Here is an 18,564-nt window from a genome sequence, read left to right on the forward strand (position 1 = left end):
GTAGCCAGCTGGGGGTGATATCAATGTTTTGGTGAAACTGTGCTGTCTAGGCAGCGCTCCCAGGAATGCTTGTATATTTTATATGAGCCATCATTGTAATGGGGAGGCTACTGTTATTTTGTATATTATCATTAATTTGTGAACAAAATACATCCTAGTGTTAACTGGGATCTGGTATGGTTATATGTAAAGAGAGGCAAATAGATGAAAATGCATGATGGTTATCTCTTGTTTGGCAGAATAGATTTCATTTATCTCAGCAAATTACTTTGTTTTTCCACTCCGTCTTCCAAAATACACACCTCCCATCTCCCAACAATGAGAGTAAATAACATCACTTTTTTGTTTTGTTTTGTTTTGTTTCTTAGTGTCCTAGTTTATAGCTTTCAGATATTATTAGATTGTATATTACTTAGATGGTGAAGGAATGACACACTTTCTCTATTGAGACAAATTTAGGGTAATTTCAATGGTATGTTGAACTCCAGGATGCAGAATTGACCGCTAATGTTATCTGCTACTCAAATTGATTTAACTTAATGGTAGAATGTATAATACTTTTCCTTGCAGTTCTGATCAGTACTGACCTTGCTGGACAGACAGCTAGTTCTTTCGATTTTATACATATATATATCACAACTTCTGTTAATTACCTGTTGATTTTAACTCTTTCTCTTTATTTTCTACATGTTGTTTTGTGGAGACAAGTTCATATTGCAGAGTGCTTAAATCTGCAGTGCTACCCTACAGAAATGTATTTGTCATGTTACCTTTCTTTTAACAGTCATGTTTAATATATCCAGAGAGCATCTAGCTCTGAGAGGCCATTTGAACAGCTTCAAAGAGTCATTGAATTGTTTATTGATCTACTTCATTACTGCTGTTCCTCTGGTTGCTTTTGATGTCTTGTCACTTTGTTCAAAATACACTGCCAGGGTTTTAAATTAATAGTTGTGTAGGAAGCCCAACATGTGTAAATATTAGGGTATGCTTCTCCTTTGAGTGAGAATGTGCTAGATTGTCCAGTAAATATTGCCGCCATCAGTTTTATCCTTTTTCCTGCCCTTCGCTTTGCACAAGGACTCCTTCCTCTCTTCCTCTTAAGAAAACTGAAGTGTCTGAGGTTTTGTATTTAAGGTTTTATAGAGTTTTGCCATTGGAAGCTTACAGACTTGTTCCCTGCTTAGGAAAAAAAATTGATTAATTTTCTCTCTTTCCCTTTAATCTTTTCCATATGTGTCTCTTACATTTGTTATATTCAGGAATTAAAAGTCCCTGCTATATTTTTTTCCTTTCATTAATTTATTTAATACTTTTTTTGCAGATTGTTAAGCTTCTGGAATAGACAACATCCTATGGCAAGGAGTTGTGTAGTTAGTATATTGATTACCTGGAAAAGTGCTTCTTTTTTAATCCTACCACCTGATTTATTTATTTTTTTTTTCTTTTTTAATAGTGAGCAATAATTCTTTACTTATTTTCTTTAAACCATTCAGGATCTTAAATATATTTGTCACATCCTGCATCAGTTGCTTCTTTTCTCTTCCAGGATTAGATTACAACCTGTTTGCTTATTCCTTGTACAGAAGTTGTTCCGTATCTCTGGTCATCTTGGCCACCTCTCAGTATCTCTTCTATTTCTAGATTTTGCATTTGACTTACCCTGTCTAGTTCATTGGCAGGTCATCTACCCTTAGTGTGCACCCACAGCAACAGCAGGAGCTTGTCTGATAGCAGATTAATTTTTGTGATAAATTAACACGGACGTGTGGTAAGTGGCAGAGTGAGAAATAAGACTTCATGCTGGTGATAAGGCAGGCTCACAACCATTTCATTTACATGGACAGCTGCTCCAGATGAACATCTTGGGACTGCCTACAAGGCAACACTGCCTTTGTGTACTCTTGGGGCTTCCAGCTCACCTCCCCTTCCCAGCACCAGAACCTGGCCACTGTTTTCCCCCTGCACTGAGCACACTGTTCTGATTTACTGGCCAAGTGTGTGTCATGGGTTTGCTGAGTAGCTGAATCACATAAATTAGCCTGTTGGATTTATTGGTTGCTTCTGGCTGAAAAGGCAAAGGTTTGTGTCATGAAGCTGTCAGATTTTTGTGTTGCTGATGTTCATTGTGTGTTATACAGGCTAATTTTTATTTCCTTATTTTTTTAAAAGAAGCCCCCAAGTCACTTTTTCCCCCACACAAAATGGTGGGAATGAGCTGAAATATTGCAGAGGTGAGGAAAAAGGCTCTTCAAGTAATATTTAAGCTTGCAGAACATGCGCTGTTACATTAGAAATGGCCAAGGTCAAGATTACCTGTGCGATGTTAGATCTTTCTTCTGTTGTGCATGCAGCACCATCAGTCTTTACGCACTCGAATACTGTCTGCTTGTGTTTTTTTTTTTTCTTTTTTTTTCTGCAAAACTGCAGATATTTCAGCAATACCAGAAATATTGTGAAATATTAAATAAATAGGGTAGAGCTAGAGGTGTTTATTAATGACATTGCTTTTTTTTCCTGCTGGCCCTACCCTTTCATTTCAGCGTGTAGCTTGACTACAGCACTTCTGTTTCCCATCTCATTGTATATCATGTTTCCTTACCTTTTGAAAACCTACTTCAAATGTAGCTGAATAAAAAGCATCACAGAAAACCATGTTAGGAGGGAAAAAGGAAAGCAAGTGCTCAGCTGTATGGAGCTGTCAGTGACATTCAGAATTTGACAAAGAAGAACCTCTCATCGAAGCATAGTCTTCAGAGTCTGGGTGTTTCTTAACTTATGAAACCGGGTGCACTGTACTCATTGGTTCTGCTCCTTTTTAAGTATTTAGTGATCACATTGTTTACTCTGTGTAGTGTAAGGCTCTGTTGTAGTCACTTTTCACAGAGCTTCTTAAGGGCATGGTTATTGCCGGAGTTAGGTTAATGGTTGGACTTGACGATCTTGAGGGTCTCTTCCAACCAAAATGATTTTATGATTCTGTGAAGACCAGGAGTCTACCGAGTATCCAGTCTACAGTGAAATTAGAAATTAACTGTAGCCCAGCCCTGGTGTTTTGTGGTCTGCCATTATTTTACAGCAAAAACATCTGGGCTAAAATGCCGCAAAATTGACAGGTTTCAATTGAGAGAGATTTTCATCTTTTCCACTGTTTACATACTGAAGATGAGGACTTTGCTATGACATGAAGACACTTTAGGAAGATTTCAAACAGCAGCAAAAAATCCTCTCTTTGGGAAAGATAATGTATTGTGTAGGCTGTTTGTTGTGTTGAAGTTAAAACATTTTTTTCCCAAGAGTATTAGCTTTTTCAATAAGGAAAAATGCTTATGTTTTTAATATGTATAAAATGTGTAATAAATGTCAACTTTATTCCATGATACCCTGTCATACTGAAATAATACCCTTGCATAGTCTGAAGACACATCATTTCTATTGAGAGGTTTGAACTCCCCTCTCAAAAAAACATTGTTGCTATTTAAAAGTGATCAAATCTCTATCTTCTGATTATGTTTTTTGTAAAATATCTGCACAAAAGAAAAACCATTAAGAGAATACATACTGTGCTGCAGGAAATCTTTTTAGGAAACAAAAGTACAAAAAGCTGCTAACTCGATACTTACGGTGCATTCTGCTTTGCTGGTCATGTGAGATTTAATTATCTTAATTTTATATATTTAATTTCAAAATGTTCTTTCTCTCTTTCTTTCCTTCTCTGCTAGAGGAAAAGACCATTTTCTGGTCTTTTCTCTCCCCCCTCCTTCCTGATGCCCAAGAGCTGTGTGCTGTTTGCTCATTAGGTTACATTCCAGCCTGCATCATGTAGGGCATGTCAAATGAGGCATGTTTCAATTATTGGACCTGAAGGAGGAGAGATCCAAGTCGTGGGAATGGGTTAGCAGAGTTTTTGGAGTCAACAGAGCTGTATACTGGGATAAAGAGGGAGTCAGCCCATTGGGAGGTGAGGGTGTTGCTTCTGCTGTCTCTCTATTATGTCATTCAGATGACTTGCAGACTTGATACAGTAAAGTAATTGATATCATGACCCCTACACTATGTGCAGTTCAAGGGTTTTATTTTGGACTAAATTTAAGTTGCTCCCATGGCTAAATAGTCTCACTGCACCTGGGGTCCAAACCTGAAGGATCGCTCATTAGTTCAGACCCACCCTGGTAAGAGATGAAGGATTGGAGCAGATCTTCAAGTTCAGTTACCTCTCAAAAAGGTGTGGTTGCATGGGCCAAAACTGCCCCAGACATAGAATTGTCATGCAGGGGGAGAGTTTTAAAACTATACTATTGCTTGGAGCCAAGGTGTTAATATAGACACAGCCTTTATTAATCTTAAAGATCTTTTGCCCTTGTTCTCCTGGTGAGAGCATTCAATGTGATAATATTCACTATTATTGAGTCTTTGCCTAATCAAAGCTGCTGCTGTTAGCTCCTGCTCTTCCAGGTTTCACTAATTGAAGTATACTGAGTTAAATCCATTGTTTGTATTAAGAAAGGAGGAGGAAAGGAAAAAAAAAAAGCTATGAGGTTAGATTTTTCTTTTTTTCTCTTTTTTTTTCAGTGTTGTCCCTGTCAACATGCCACAGTTTCATCTGAAACAAGGGATGCATAAAGCTTTTCAGTCTGAGTTTTGCTCCTGTGTATTTTTTATCTTTGTTAAATTTGCTGACTGGCAGCAGGAAAATCACTTAATCAGCGTATCTGGCCCAAGTAGTAGACTTGACTTGAACATACTGACAGTGTCTTGGCTCATGTATGACTGAGACTGGTTTGAATTCTTGTTCTGTGGTCTGTATAGGTGATGGAAGAAGAATAAAGTAGTCTGCAGATATATCTGGTTCCCTTCCCAGCTGTGCCACAGTAGTCAAAACCCAAATACCTATTTTGATCTCGTTTGTAACCTCACGTGAGTCACTTCTGATTTAGAAGACCTTCTGTGAGCGGAGGAACAGCTCTCTGCTCCTACTGCTCAATTTGCAGGCCTGTGTTTGAGGTCCTTTGTTCTTCTGCCTTCTCTGAAGCACCAGTCTACTGCATTTATTTCTGTGACCTGAGGAGCAATGTCACCACATTGGCAGTTCTGTTTGGCCAACATAATAAGCATTTTCTCCCTTTCCGAATCCAGGGAAGTCATCTGCACTAATTACTATGGTAAATCCTGTCATGACAAGACCCAAAATTGACTTATTACCTCATTTTTTCCAGGTACTCCACATCTGCATTCTCCAAACTAAGCAAAGTAGGGATCCGACATCCTCCACCTCTTCCTTTTGTTGGAAACCTGTTCTTTTTCCGTGAGGTAAGACATGTTTTTTTTCTTTATCTATCAAAGTGATGGGAAGAGTGGATAAGACCAATTGAAAGGACTCCTACACTTCAACATTACCATCTCTTCAAGTATCTCCTTCTGGAAAGAACAAGCAAACCTCAGCTTTTTGAGTGAATTAGTAGAAGAAGTTGTGTGCAAGCAGCTCTAATTTCAGGGTAAAATAAACTTGAGGGAAAGAAAATGTGTAAGCTCCTGCAGTTAATTACTTGAGCTTTTCCAAGAAAGTTCATGCCCTCAGTGAAATAAACTTAGTTATGTGAATGGAGCAGATTATGTTAACTAGCCCCAACTGGTTTGTTCTGAGTGGTTTTGGCTTCTACGACCTTTCTGTTTGTTTGTGCTTTTGCTGATTGTATACATTTATTTTAAAGCTTGTAAGGTTTCTTGCTCCTAAGCAGTAACTGGAATTAGGCTCCAGTGAATGCTGTTGCTCTGTGCCCCAAGTGTTGCCGTCCTGGACAGGGAGGAGGAAGAGACAGAGGGGAAGTATTTGGATTCTGCCTCCAGATTTCACTCCCTTATTTTTCTCACCCATCTCCTTAGTCTCCTAACACTACTAGTTTTATGTTCCTTGCTGGATTTCAGTAATGCTTCTGAGGGTCCAAGATCTCTTAATCATGAGGAGCTCCATTTATCTGGTTGGATCTTGCAGTAAAATCTCCCTAGCGTGTCTCTGTTACAGTCCAACACCTTTTCAGGAAATCTGGGCTAAGTCCAGCTGCTGCCCAATTCCCTCGTCTAAGTGCATGTTCATCAGTATCCATGCTGAGATTTGAATTATTAACGAGCATATAGTGCCTCTTACATTGGTCTTCATGGTGATTGTTCTGTCAATATCTGACTCATTATTAGGTAAAACCCATTTAAATACTGGTTTTATGTGTACACATGATTTCATTTAGAAAATAGCATGAATGGTAGACTTGATCCACTTTTGATTAATTTGAACTGGAATTGACAGGGTGACGTTAACATACAGGAGATGGTGGCGTGGAATACAGTACCAGTTCATTCTCACTCTTCCGGTTTAAATTCAGCTGAATGGCATGAAGCTACTGATTGTGTAGCTATTTGATGACAAAATCCAGTTATTAGTCACCTGCTAACACTTGCTGTAGAAGAAGGTGCCTGGAGAGTAAGTTATTTTGATATGTTGTAGATAGGCTTGCCCAGTACCAGTGTACAAGTAGAAAGTTTTTGTGAACTGTTATCTTCGATCTGTTAAGCAAATTTCATTGTCAGATTTGCATTCGTTGAATTAAAGCAGGCTAATGAAGAAAAGATAAACTTGATTTTACTAACTTCTGCGAACAAAGAAAAAAATTAAAGGTAGCTATGAAATTGTATCTTGGAGTACCAAGAAACAATAATTCCAGATATGGTTTTTAAATAGAGTGATGCAGAACCACGAGCCCCACCAGGCTATATGTCCAGCACTACCACATTTTACTGTCCGTCTTCCCTACAGTCCTATCACTGCCGGTAGGAACATGCAGGGATGAGTCCAGGTTCTTTGTTATTTTTCTTTCTTCCCTCATGTATTTTGCTGTGTTTCCTGGACCTGCTACTGTGGCTGCTTTCGTATAAATAGTGCCCATAGCAACGTGCCAGTAATAGGAGAGCTGCTTTTATACTGCAGGCTGTTCTCTACAAGAGTGTTTTCTGGAGCACAAGTGCTCTCACTGCAGTCAGTAGAGGAGAGCTTCTACTTTCCCTTCCCCAGCCAGGGAGAAACAGAGGTTGCTCATCACCTTCCCCGGTATGGGGATGATTTTTGGGGTGTAGCTGTGAAGGGCACAATGAGCAGCAGTTGGTTGGCAGCTGAGGTTACTCTTTTTTTTTTTTTTTTTTTAATTTAGGAAGTAGTGAAACATTGATTTGTTCTGCTGCTACATCTATAATGTTAAGAAGTTTTTGCACTTGCATGTTTATACAACCATGTATTTTCACTGAACTGGCTTTTTAGAGAGTCTCCCTTTTAAATATGCCAGCTCCTCAGCATTGCCAATGTTGTACAGGGAAAATCCACAAGACACACTCCCACCAGATCATCAGACTAATGGTTTTCAATCCATGAACACTTATTTCAGAGGAATTAATGAATGGTGACTAAGAAGAATGAATTGATATGTTTCCAGTGTCCAATCTGGTCTGCAAATCCACATAGGTTGAAAATCCCTGGACAACAGTGAGATGTAGAAGAGAAAGGGAAATCAAAACGCTTCCTCATATACAGCCTTCTAGTCCAAAAATTGTTTTCATCTTATGGTTTCAGGCTTTCTTCCTGGAATATGGTTGCTAGAAACTTAAGGAAAAAATAAAGGAGGAGAGGGAGTCCCTTTGACATAATCAAGTAAATCTAGGACCTGGGGATTTAAGAAAAAACACTAAATATCAAAAGCTCTCAACAAAATTGTAGGAGTAAGCAGTACTTCTCAGTTTGTAGTGGCATAAATTCAAGGATTTTCTTGTCTTTCCCTTACTTGGGTGTAAATCAGTTCTGCTGAAGTGAACAGAGGTTCCTATTTTGCTCCGCTGTATATGTCAATAGAGCATCAGGCCTTATTGTCCCCCTCTTTTTTGCTGTTATTCTTCTTCTGTAAGCATGCCTGAAAACAAGTGAACAATGCAAGCAGGATTTGACCAACAGTGCTGGCTTATGGTGTCTCAATAAACTTTCAAATATGTCTTAAACAAGAAAATGTTTTCACCATGAGATTTTTTTGAAAGAGTTGTTTCAGGGATTTCTTGAACAGTGTATTTTCTATGAGTAAACTAAGAGTTGCTGTTAATATAGTGTCTCTGAGAGAGGAAGTGCTGAAAGTTAAGGGGCTAAGGGAAATGCAACAGGAAAGACCTATCTCCATCACAGGGAAACAGACTTCAGGAGCTGATTTGTTATTTTGCTCTAAGTTACTCCTCTTCTCTCAAGTACAATACAAGAGATAATCGCACCCTGAAACTAAAACATGTCCAAATTAATCATCTTATCTCAAAAATGAGAAGAAAGAAAATTATTGGAGTTCTGCAGCTGGGAAATTATCCAAGTCCAAGATATTACATTAAAAATTCTTCCATTGCATGAGAACAATTTGTGGTGGGCAAGTCTGATGTAATAGTAAATATGATTAGGCTGTTTAAAAAAAGCAGCATGTTCAATTTTCCCAATAACCAAGCAGACTTGCAGCAGACAGACAGCTGTTTTACTAGAAACTCCTGACTGTTCCTCCACCTCTCCATATACTGCATTTTTCCTACCGGTCTGTGGAAAAATGTGAGGTTTGTTTGCGAAAACCGCGTAATGGGAGACACAAGGCTATACACAGCATGGACTTTCACAGAGGGATCTGCATGGGTTTCGGAGCAGCAGGTTGCAGAAAAATGAAACAAAACTCTCCTATTAATTCCCAGGCTAATGAATTTATTACCTGACATATGCTCTGGAAACCAAGACGGAACATGCGCTGCATTATGCTTCCTCCCGAAGAATCGCGGCAAACACTTGACCTGTTGCTATGGCTGTGCTGTGCTCTTCTCCCCCTTTCCCATCTCTTTTCTAAGAAGACAGCTATGCTGTTTTTCCATGTCACTGGCTCCAACATTTGCCTGGTACCGTCCCTGTGTGCGCTGCTCCCTATGCAGCCTCCCAGAGAACAGCACAGTGCTGCTGCAGCCTCGGGCTGGCGTTGTGGCTGTTTTGGGGCAGTGGTAGGTGTGTGGTTGGCTGCCTTGTTTTGGTACATGGTAGGCGGGATACGCAGTTGCACCCTGTGTGCAGTTGGGTGATGTGTTTTGGGTCCTTATAATGGCATGATCTTGTGCCGCTTTCCTCCTGTTACTCCTCGCAAGATCCAGGGATGCTTTTAACTGGCTACGTGCTTGTATCCCTGTCTTGCATTTAGTGAAAGACATCCCTCTCTGTAGCCCTTCTCTGCTTGGACAGAATACTCTCTTTATTTCTGTATGACCTACTTGTAGATCCTGGGCTACCCTGGAGCGGCCCATTCCTGCTGAATGGAAGTGGGGGCTGTGTGGCTGCTTTGTGTTGCATTCGGTTTGGGATCTGGCTGGGCTGTGTTGTTTTATGGCTGATGGGTGGGAGTGGGGAATGGGGGAGTGCAGGGAGGAAGCAGAGAGCAAACATGATCTTTTTCCACTAGGCATCCACCAAAAACATCCTCAGAGTTGGATGTAAAGAAAAATAAAAGGCAGAGTCCTTGCAGGAATCAAATTAACCCCATGTCTAATTTTCAGCCTAGAAAGCAGCACATCAGTGCTTAGAGAGGCTGCAGTGTTTACAGTTCTGGAATTTAATGACACAGCATGTAAATCCAAACAAGGTTGGAGAGAGGCATACGGTGAGGGGAGCAAAGAGGAGGGGAAAGGGGGAAGGGAAGAAGAGGAGCTCTCAGGCTGTGGACCTGGGTTTAATTACAAGAATAATATAGCTTACATTGACAGTGAAAGCCTGCATATGGTTTTGTGTTGCTTCACACAGATAAACAAGAGAGGAAGGGGATAGGGAGCATGTGTTTTGCAACTTGATAGCTCTCTGTGTGGAAGCAAACAGGGTGTCCACGGCATCACCAACCAACCTGGCTTTATCTCCCCTAGTCGGCTGTGTGTCCCCACCATGGGCTGCTGACTGCCCGACCAAACCTCACAGGGTGTTCCAGATCTTCTCTTACGTTCTGGGAAACCCCCTCTTGATTAGGAGGCCTGTGCATTTCATGTGACATGAATACGTGTGGTGCAGATCTAAACCTAGCCATGTCACAGTCTGCAACGTGACAGGAAACCTGGGGTTAGGTGTGTTTTATGTGTATATTCATACATCTATAAAGCCAGTCTCTTTTCCCTTCAAATATGCGTATTTTCCTAGTTTCAGCTGATACTCTGTGCTGCCTCCTTTGATCAGATGTTAGTGTTGTCAGATACCCTGACAAAGTCGGTGCAGTATCTGTTTGTGGGAACCTAATGCAGGAAATCGAGACATCGCAATTAGCTGACTCTCACTTGACTAAACGCTATTTTCACCCTTCAGCAAAAGCCAGACTGCTGGTTTCTCAGAAAAGCATTGGGTAGGGCTGTGCTGTGGCTCACCCCAGCTTCTCCCTGAGCTTGTGGGATCTCAGCAGGGTGATCCTGCCTTTGGAGGAGCGGGCTGTACTCGTCAGAGACCCTTCTTTAGAGGCTTTTTTGCACTTGATGTTTCTGATAGCTGTGTTTGCAAGGTATATCTGAAAGTGATGCCAACTTTAAATAACCTTTGTGGAAGCTGCTGACATCATTTAGGATACACAAAGCAACTGGCAGGTCTTAGATGACAGAAATAGGGAGGTGAATCGTCGCTGCTTTGCTTGTGAATAATGGGAGCCCAAGCTATGACAGTGGTTGTGGTCATGACAGATGCTTTTTCTCTTTCAAACTATACTGTTTTTCTTTTGAGGGAAGAAACAGGTCCCTTTCATATTCCAAGGAATGGCGTGTTGCCTGTGTGGCTTCTTCACAGAACAGTTCCCACATCTATTTTCGGTTTAGGGTTGGTTGGGTGTTTCCTGTGGACCTCAGTAGCTGCCCCTAGAAGGAGATGCAGACTTTATTGACAAGCAACATCATAGGTTTGCTATTCTTTAAGCCATGTTTTGGCCGTTACTTTTGGCATACTTTATGCTTGCTTTATTAAACACTGTGAGGTGCAGAGGCAGTGGCTGATGCAATTGCCAGCTGTATGTGAAGGGCTTTACCTGTTAAGTGGAACGGGGATGATGTTCTCCATGGCAGCACAACGAGTGAGGAGACGGAGACTACAATAATTTTTTGGCTTTCCCCAGGCTCGCGATGTGATTAGGGCCAAGTCTGAGTGAGGCAAATATTTATTTCCTGGGTAAGCAAATCTCCTTCTTTTCCTTCAACTTTTACCTCTTTTTACTCACCTGCAAAATGACATAGATGGTGTTCTGCAATACACAGGTCTTGCTTTTTCAGGTTATGGTGAAATGCCTTGAGCAACTTCTCTGGGGACTTTGGTAGACCTGGGGAGGCTGATATCACTACTGTCTTCAATAATCTGGGGAGTTTGAAGGCAGAAGGGAGATTATATGATTTGGAAATAGTCACAGAGCAAGTGGATCTGTGAATCAACGCCAGGCCTAGCTCTGATCTATAAATAAAAGTGTCTGTGTAAGGTGAGTCCCCAGGATAACAGCACCGAAGGACACTTCTCTATTGTCCTATTCCATCCTTGACCAAAACCATTGTTTTTTGATTGTTTTTTGGGGTCAATGAAGAAATGTCTACCATATCCATCAGAGCAGAAGTCTACATTATAAATGGCATGTAGAGTGGTATAGGGGAAATTTGCCAGATGTCATGCCTTTTGACCACTATACTTGCATGTGCATTGCATAACCCTCTGGAATTTGCTATGTAGCTCACTCTTTAAGCAGCATGTACTGCTAAATTAAAGCCACCTCTGGCATAACGTAGCAACAGCGAAGATAAACTAGCCATGCTGCACAGTAGCTGGGTTAAGAGAATGAAGATAATTTATAGTTGCAATGGTGGTAGCATACAGACCCAGCATAATCACTTAATTTGGAATTTACCTTGGACTCCAGGATCCCTGCAATCATGCACAAGAAGTAGGATTCCCACAAGAAGCAGGGACCTTCACCTTGAAGAGCTGCACACGAGTGATATGACTAAATAGGAGGACTCCTGTAGCTGTTGTAGTAAACTTAATGGGCTTCTACACATGGACTTAAACACAGAAATATTTCTTCGGCATGATTGTCTTCAGTTTTGGATGTAGTCACCTCAGTGTGGCACTGGCCTGAAGAGAATGGAACTGGACTAAATAAAATCTTTCAGTCTTTGAAATTAAAAAAAACCCCAAGCAATAGACTCGGTGCTACAATGAATAAGAGCAATCTCTGTTGTTTGAAAAGAAATTGTAACTTGCTCACATTACTTGTAAATCTGGAGTTTAGCGACATCATATGCTACTCACTTTCTTATTGAGATGTGGAAAAACCATATTCAGAAAAACAGTTATTCTACGTCAGCGGGATCAGTACATATAATAATGGCCAGGTATCTGTTGTAATGCTAAAATTATAGCAGGCTCAGATTGGTTGTTGAGAACAGTTGTTATCCATGAGCCAACAAATTTAGCTGAGTCTTAACTTCATTAGCAGTGTCTGAATGCATTAGCCATATGCTCCTCAGCATATGGGTAAATACATAACAATTTATTTTCATTAGGGTTTTCTTATAAGTGCTGCTAACCCAAGCTCCGCTAGAAGTGTTTACAGCGTGGCACGTCTCTTCAGATCAGAAACTGGCCTTCTGTACAGCAAGTCATCCCGAAAAGGTGGCGAGGAAAACACTTCCCTCACCCTTTCTGAGAGTAGGAAGGTGCAGCTGCTGTGGGTCTGATCCTCTGCAGCTAGCTGGGCTCAGTTTCTGCAAGGCTTTATACTCAAATGAGTAGTAGAAGGCTTTGGAGAAGTGCCTGTTCAAATATGTGCCATTAAGTCCTTGGTATTCACTGTGTTCTGTCTTCTGACTGCCTACTTTGTGCCTTGGGCAGCATCACCTCCTGGTAGCTTTGTCTGATTGTAGGACTCATGACCTTCTGGGCTCTCCTCCCCAGGCAGAAAGCAGAGATGAAACTTTAAGAGGGAACTGAGTGTGAAGCTGGGTCTTAGTCATAGCCCACAGTTAAATGGATGCAGTGCTGGAAAAGACACAGTGGGTTTGCAGGATAGGGACTGGGGCAGGGCTGTGGGGCCTTCAATAGCTGCAGATGTGGGACAGATGTAAAGAAGCTGTAGCATGGTCAGGATTCACTTAATCTGTCAGAAATAAAGGAAACTATTTTCTGGAGAGCTCTTTTTTGGTATAAGCATTTGTGCAATTTGATCCAGAAATGCAAGTTGCCTAGAAAGATGTAGAAGTGTAAAAAAAGAGCAATATTTCCAGAGAGGTATAAAGATCAAAAATTAATTGAATTCTCCATGTCCTCAGAGGCCTCAGCCCATGTCTAAGTATAGGTGATGATGTGAAAACCAGAATCAACCAGAGTTGAATTATAACCAGATTTGTTGGAGAAGTCACTCTTGGCTGTGGGGTTTTTCTTTTATTTGTTTGTTTTGTTTTGTTTTTTTAAGAAAATGGAAAAATAAATCAACAGGAAGTCTAAACAAACCCATGTGCTTTTAAACATAAGTTTTTCAAACTGTTCTTATTTGTTTGGTTGGTTTTGTTTTTTCTTTCCCACAATGCAATGCAGTGAAACGGATGATACAGTCTTGGGTTGACCTTGTACTTTTTAACTTCTCATTTTATTTCTATGATACTAGCCTTTTTCCTGCTTTCATTTTGTAATTTTTAAATATTCCATGAATTTTAGATGATTTCTAATAATGCAGAGGGAAAAGTGAAATATTCTTTGAACAATTGCACTGGTGCACTTTTAAATATTCAGGTAGAAAAAAAAACCCACTCGCTGAACAACAGTGATTTTTATTTCACTCTGTGACAAGAAAAACAGAATATAAGCAAGAGAAAAAGAAACTGAAACCTATATATATTTAAAATACTCTCAAATACATATTTTCACAATAAACTATGCAGAACCCCACTAAAATGATTGCAAATTAGTCTTTACTGTTTTATGAGCTTCCATAGTTTCTGTGCACTATATATATATGTTTATTATTATTATTACTAATTTTTCCCCAGTTCTTGACATATGCAAAGCTGTTAACTTTTCGTAGATAGCATGATGCCAAAGGTGACCTAGGTAGGGTTAGTGAAAGCTGGGCCAGAGAAGCCATAAGAAGTTGCATGTGATGAGGAGTTTAAGTATTCTCTGGGAAGGTGAATGTGACTTTAAACCTGGTGATTATGTTCCACTCAAGAAAAGGAAGAAGATAAATGGCAAGAGGAGGGTTTGGAGGGAAGTGTCCCTTTGGAAACACAGGAAAAGGGGATGGGGAACCCCAAAATCTTCATTGATTTCCGTCTATTTGTTTTATGTCTATATATTGAGAGGGAAGAGCAGGCGGTAAGCCCTAGGTAGGATAAGGCCCCTTGTGGTTCTAGAGGCTGGCCCAGCAAAGAAGTACAAAGAGGTATGAACAAGAAATGTGTGATCGATACATGATTTTTGCAAAGGCTGCAGCTTGCAAAGGGATGAACAAATCTACATTGGTCAGTTAATACACTGCAATGTATGACACATGGTGCAAAGCATGTGGCGAGGCAGCTGGAGGAAGGGTGGTGGTTGAGTTGTCCTCCTTTGTGGTCCATGTCTGAGGAATCTTGGACAGCAGCACCTTGCAGCCAAGGTGGGATGGAAAAGGTGCTTGATCACAGACAAGGAGGAAATGGGAGAGCTTTGGGGAAAAAAGCTACAGTTGGTGACCTTATACCAGGGGTCTCTATTTTAATAAATACACTCGTAGAGTTCACGACAGATAGAATTAGGAACTACGCAAGTATCTTACATTTGTGTTTAGATTTTTCACTATTTTTTTTTTTATTGATGCCCCAGGGAGCCATCCTGAAGACCTCATAAATGTGAGATTTAATTTTCTAATGCTATTTCATTTCCTGGATGGAGGACCTGCCACAAGAAGACCAGGTCTCAAATTATAACAGCACTATAAATAACTCTCTAAGGCAAAAGGAAAAAAGAAAGCTTTTGAAAGACAACTGCAAATGCAAATATGGACGTATTTGGGTTCTTGCAGAACCAGACTAAGCAGCTCTAGTAAGGACATTATTAATTCAGTGTAAAGTTTTTTTTACAGGTTTCCCTGTTTCTCCCTGTGCTCTGTTTACCTGCAGACCTATATTTCAATAGTCCTCTGAAATATTTTGCTTGAGTTTAATTTTCTACAGTGTTTTGGTGCCTTTTAGCTTGTCTTTAAAGCCTATTAGAAAATAGAGTTTGCAAGTAAAATTGAAAACAATACAACGAACTGACTAATCACCAATTGGGTAAAAATAGTCTGAAAATGCAACTTTTTCTTCTTTGTGGGTGAAATAGCTTTATTTCAGCAGACTCAGACTGTCTGCCTGCTTTCCACTGGAAATCTGTGCAGAATTGGCACATCGACTAGAATAAAAACATTCCCGAGGAATCGGCATGTTCTGTCAAAACATTTGAACAGCTCCCGTCTCCCGGAGCACAGCGCTGCAAAGGGAGCCCTGCCACGCAGCGGTACCGACTTCCCCTCCAGCATCTCATCTCAAATCCACGTTTGTTTGGTTTTCTTTTTCATAATTGCAGGCAAAGTGCTTCAGGTTAAATTATATTTAGCAGAGAGAGGAGGTTTGCGAGAGCCTTTTGCACCATGGTGTGACCTGTGTAAGGGGTTGTCCTTTCCCTGTTCCCATTGAGGATCTGTTGTATATGTGAGGGAAAGTCAAGAAGGTCAGGCTGGGTTAATATACTGACCAGGGACAGCAGGGCTGACAAAGCTGAGCTCCAGGAATCACAATCACAGAATCACACAGTGTTAAGGATTGGAAGGGACCTCGAAAGATGATCTAGTCCAATTCCCCTGCTGGAGCAGGAACACCTAGATGAGGTTACACAGGAAGGAGAAGTCCTGCAGCACAGGGATGGGATTCCCCCTTGACAGATGCTTCTGTATCATGACTCTTGCCACTGCAGAACTCTCTGCTGTCTCTCAGTTCAACCTCCAGCAGCAAAGTTCAATATCTGTGTTGTGGAGTAGTGATATATATATATATATGTATATTTTAATATATGTAGGTACCTATGAGACTTTATTAATTTAAAAAAAAAAAAGTGATTTTTGTCTAGAAGAAGACACAGAGCAATTATAGAATGTAACTAAACAAAGTGTGATTAGCCTCAACCTTTGCAGCAGAACACTGATTATTGAGCACTGAAATGAAGGAGGTCTTGCTGGTAGGCTCTACTCTGTATGAATGAGAGTGGTAAAATCAGGCCTGCAGCAATTTAATGATGGTGCTGTCTCTCTGTTATTGAGACCAATTCCTTACGAATGTGATTGTATTATTCTTTTTAGCAAAACTGACTGACTACAGCTAAATGAGTTTTTATTTTTGCAGAATTTCTGGGCTGTTGCATGATAAGGCATTGTGGTCGACAGCATGCAGTCAGTGGTTTGAAACAAATGTAGTTTTTCTTCATATTCGAAACACTGATGTGTATTAAGCAATGCTTTATTGCGCTGATGAACTAGCAGACAGTGTCCTTCAAGGCTGCACATGTGACAGTAGCCTGTTTGAATGAGTATTGTACTTACTTGTCTAAGCCCTGTCCAGCAGAAAAAGTCCTTTATAAAGTAACATAAAAGTGAACAAGGTGGGAAAGCCAGCAACCTTACATATGTGCTTCTCTTGTACACTGTGGCACTTGCCCACATAGCAGTTCAGAGCCATTTTGAGAAATGTGATGGAACATAATGAGCTGTGCCATGCAGGACAAGGGGAACAGAGGTGGTTTATAAACCAACCCTAGCTCTGCTTGGGTTAGCGGCAGCACAGCAGTCTTACAGGGGGTGGCTTGTGAATGTGTATTCCAAACTCTATTGCTTATCCCCTGGGCCAGAAGGGCCAGATGTGTTGCATAGGCAACATATTTAATCTGTGAATGATCGTTCGAGATGGACCTCCTCCAGCCAGTCCAGAAGTCACATTACTGCGCCCCAACCCACTTTGAGTAGAAAGACAAGACCACCCAATCTGGTGCCTTTAGTGATGGGAGAAGATGAAATTTCTGTGATTACTGTGATTAATAATTTCACATTTTATGCAAGCAGTTGTACACTCTGTGGCCAAAATGCTTCCATACTGGTGCCCAACCCAAGGCAGCTAAAGCCACACTGTGGCACCTAAAAGTGCAACCATGTGATTCTCACATGAGTCAATAGATGTTGTTGGTTTCAAATGTTGCTAGAACTCTTTTTATTTATCTATGCAAAGTCTAACTTGCTGCACTTTTAAATTTTGATCTGAGCCTACTGACAAAATATGATCACCTCTGGGACTGAGACAAAGGCAGTTTACCCCAGTATGGCCATATGAGAGGGGAAGACCTGTTAAAACCCTTCTACGGACAATTAGGGTAAATTTATGTTAAGAGGCTTTGAGATCTTGCACAATGATGAATCCCTTTCTTCCTGGGAGAGGCAGCAGGCTGAAACGACAGTGTCAGAATTGAGGCCTCTAATATATTATGTTACTGTCTTGCAAAGATCTGAGACTCAGATTTGTGCAGACTTAACCACTATCCTAAGCCAGGAACAGTTGCTTGATTTGCTAAAAGCTTAGCATCTGCAGAGGCAAACATGGAAGAAAGGAAGTGTTCTTGCAATTTTAGGGGCAAGGAAACTGAGAGCTGTGGCTGTAACAGTTTTGCTTCACCACCTGTTGAGACCAATGGTTGAATGCCCGCTGTCTTTGCTGGGCATGGGAGCAGGTAGCGAGTGACTTCTCCAGGCTTGGGCAGAAAGAGGTGATGGCAAGTCTGCCAACGGCGTCCACTTCCAATGGGCTGCGGCTCAGAGCTGCAATCACTGCTGCCTTCTCAGAGCCTCCTGTTGCTGCAGGAAAAGTTTATGTCACAGGGAGGAGGACAATGCCTCAAAACATCCCCATTGAAATAAATAAGCATCTTAAGTCGAGTATTCAAACAGAATTTGCTTTTCTACTACTTCTGTGGTCAGTCTGGTAATTTTTGTTTAGCTTAGGAAAAATAAGTGTTAAAATCATGCTTGAAAGATTGTGTCTCTTCAGAGAAATTTGTTATCCTTTTTCTCATTTTCAACAGGGAAAACTTACTTTTGCAGCAGAGATTTTGACATTAAGTGTCTTGATAGAATAATAGGCGTGAGACGGATTGCAATCTATTGCCTCAAGACTTTGCCCATCATAAACTAAAATCAGTTAATGCATTGAGTTAAATCTTGCTATATTGTGCGATGTGCTAGTAGTATTAAGAAAAATCAATCCAGAAAATATATTGATTATATTATCTCCATAGCAACAAACAATAATGGGATAATGTTAGCTTAATAATTGTACTTTGTGAAAACCTTTCAGAATAATTACTGCATTGTGGTCTTTTCACAACGTGGGATGCAATAACGCTTCTTCCTTGACTGCAGTCACCATCAGCACTGCGTCAAGAGATGCTCTTTTTGTGTGCATGTATAT

General features: G+C 40.6%; 1 protein-coding gene across 1 annotated transcript in view; it reads left to right on the forward strand.

Moving 5' to 3' along the window:
- TBXAS1 (thromboxane A synthase 1) overlaps window positions 1–18,564 on the forward strand; it is a 234,494-nt gene that overhangs the window by 51,085 nt on the left and 164,845 nt on the right. The window contains exon 2 of the mRNA XM_080343746.1: window positions 5,217–5,310. Coding sequence (XP_080199872.1) covers window positions 5,217–5,310 — 94 coding nt within the window. The remainder of the gene's footprint in view (window positions 1–5,216; window positions 5,311–18,564) is intronic.

The sequence above is a fragment of the Nesoenas mayeri genome, assembly GCF_963082525.1.
Source record: "Nesoenas mayeri genome assembly, chromosome: 1".
Taxonomy (NCBI): domain Eukaryota; kingdom Metazoa; phylum Chordata; class Aves; order Columbiformes; family Columbidae; genus Nesoenas; species Nesoenas mayeri.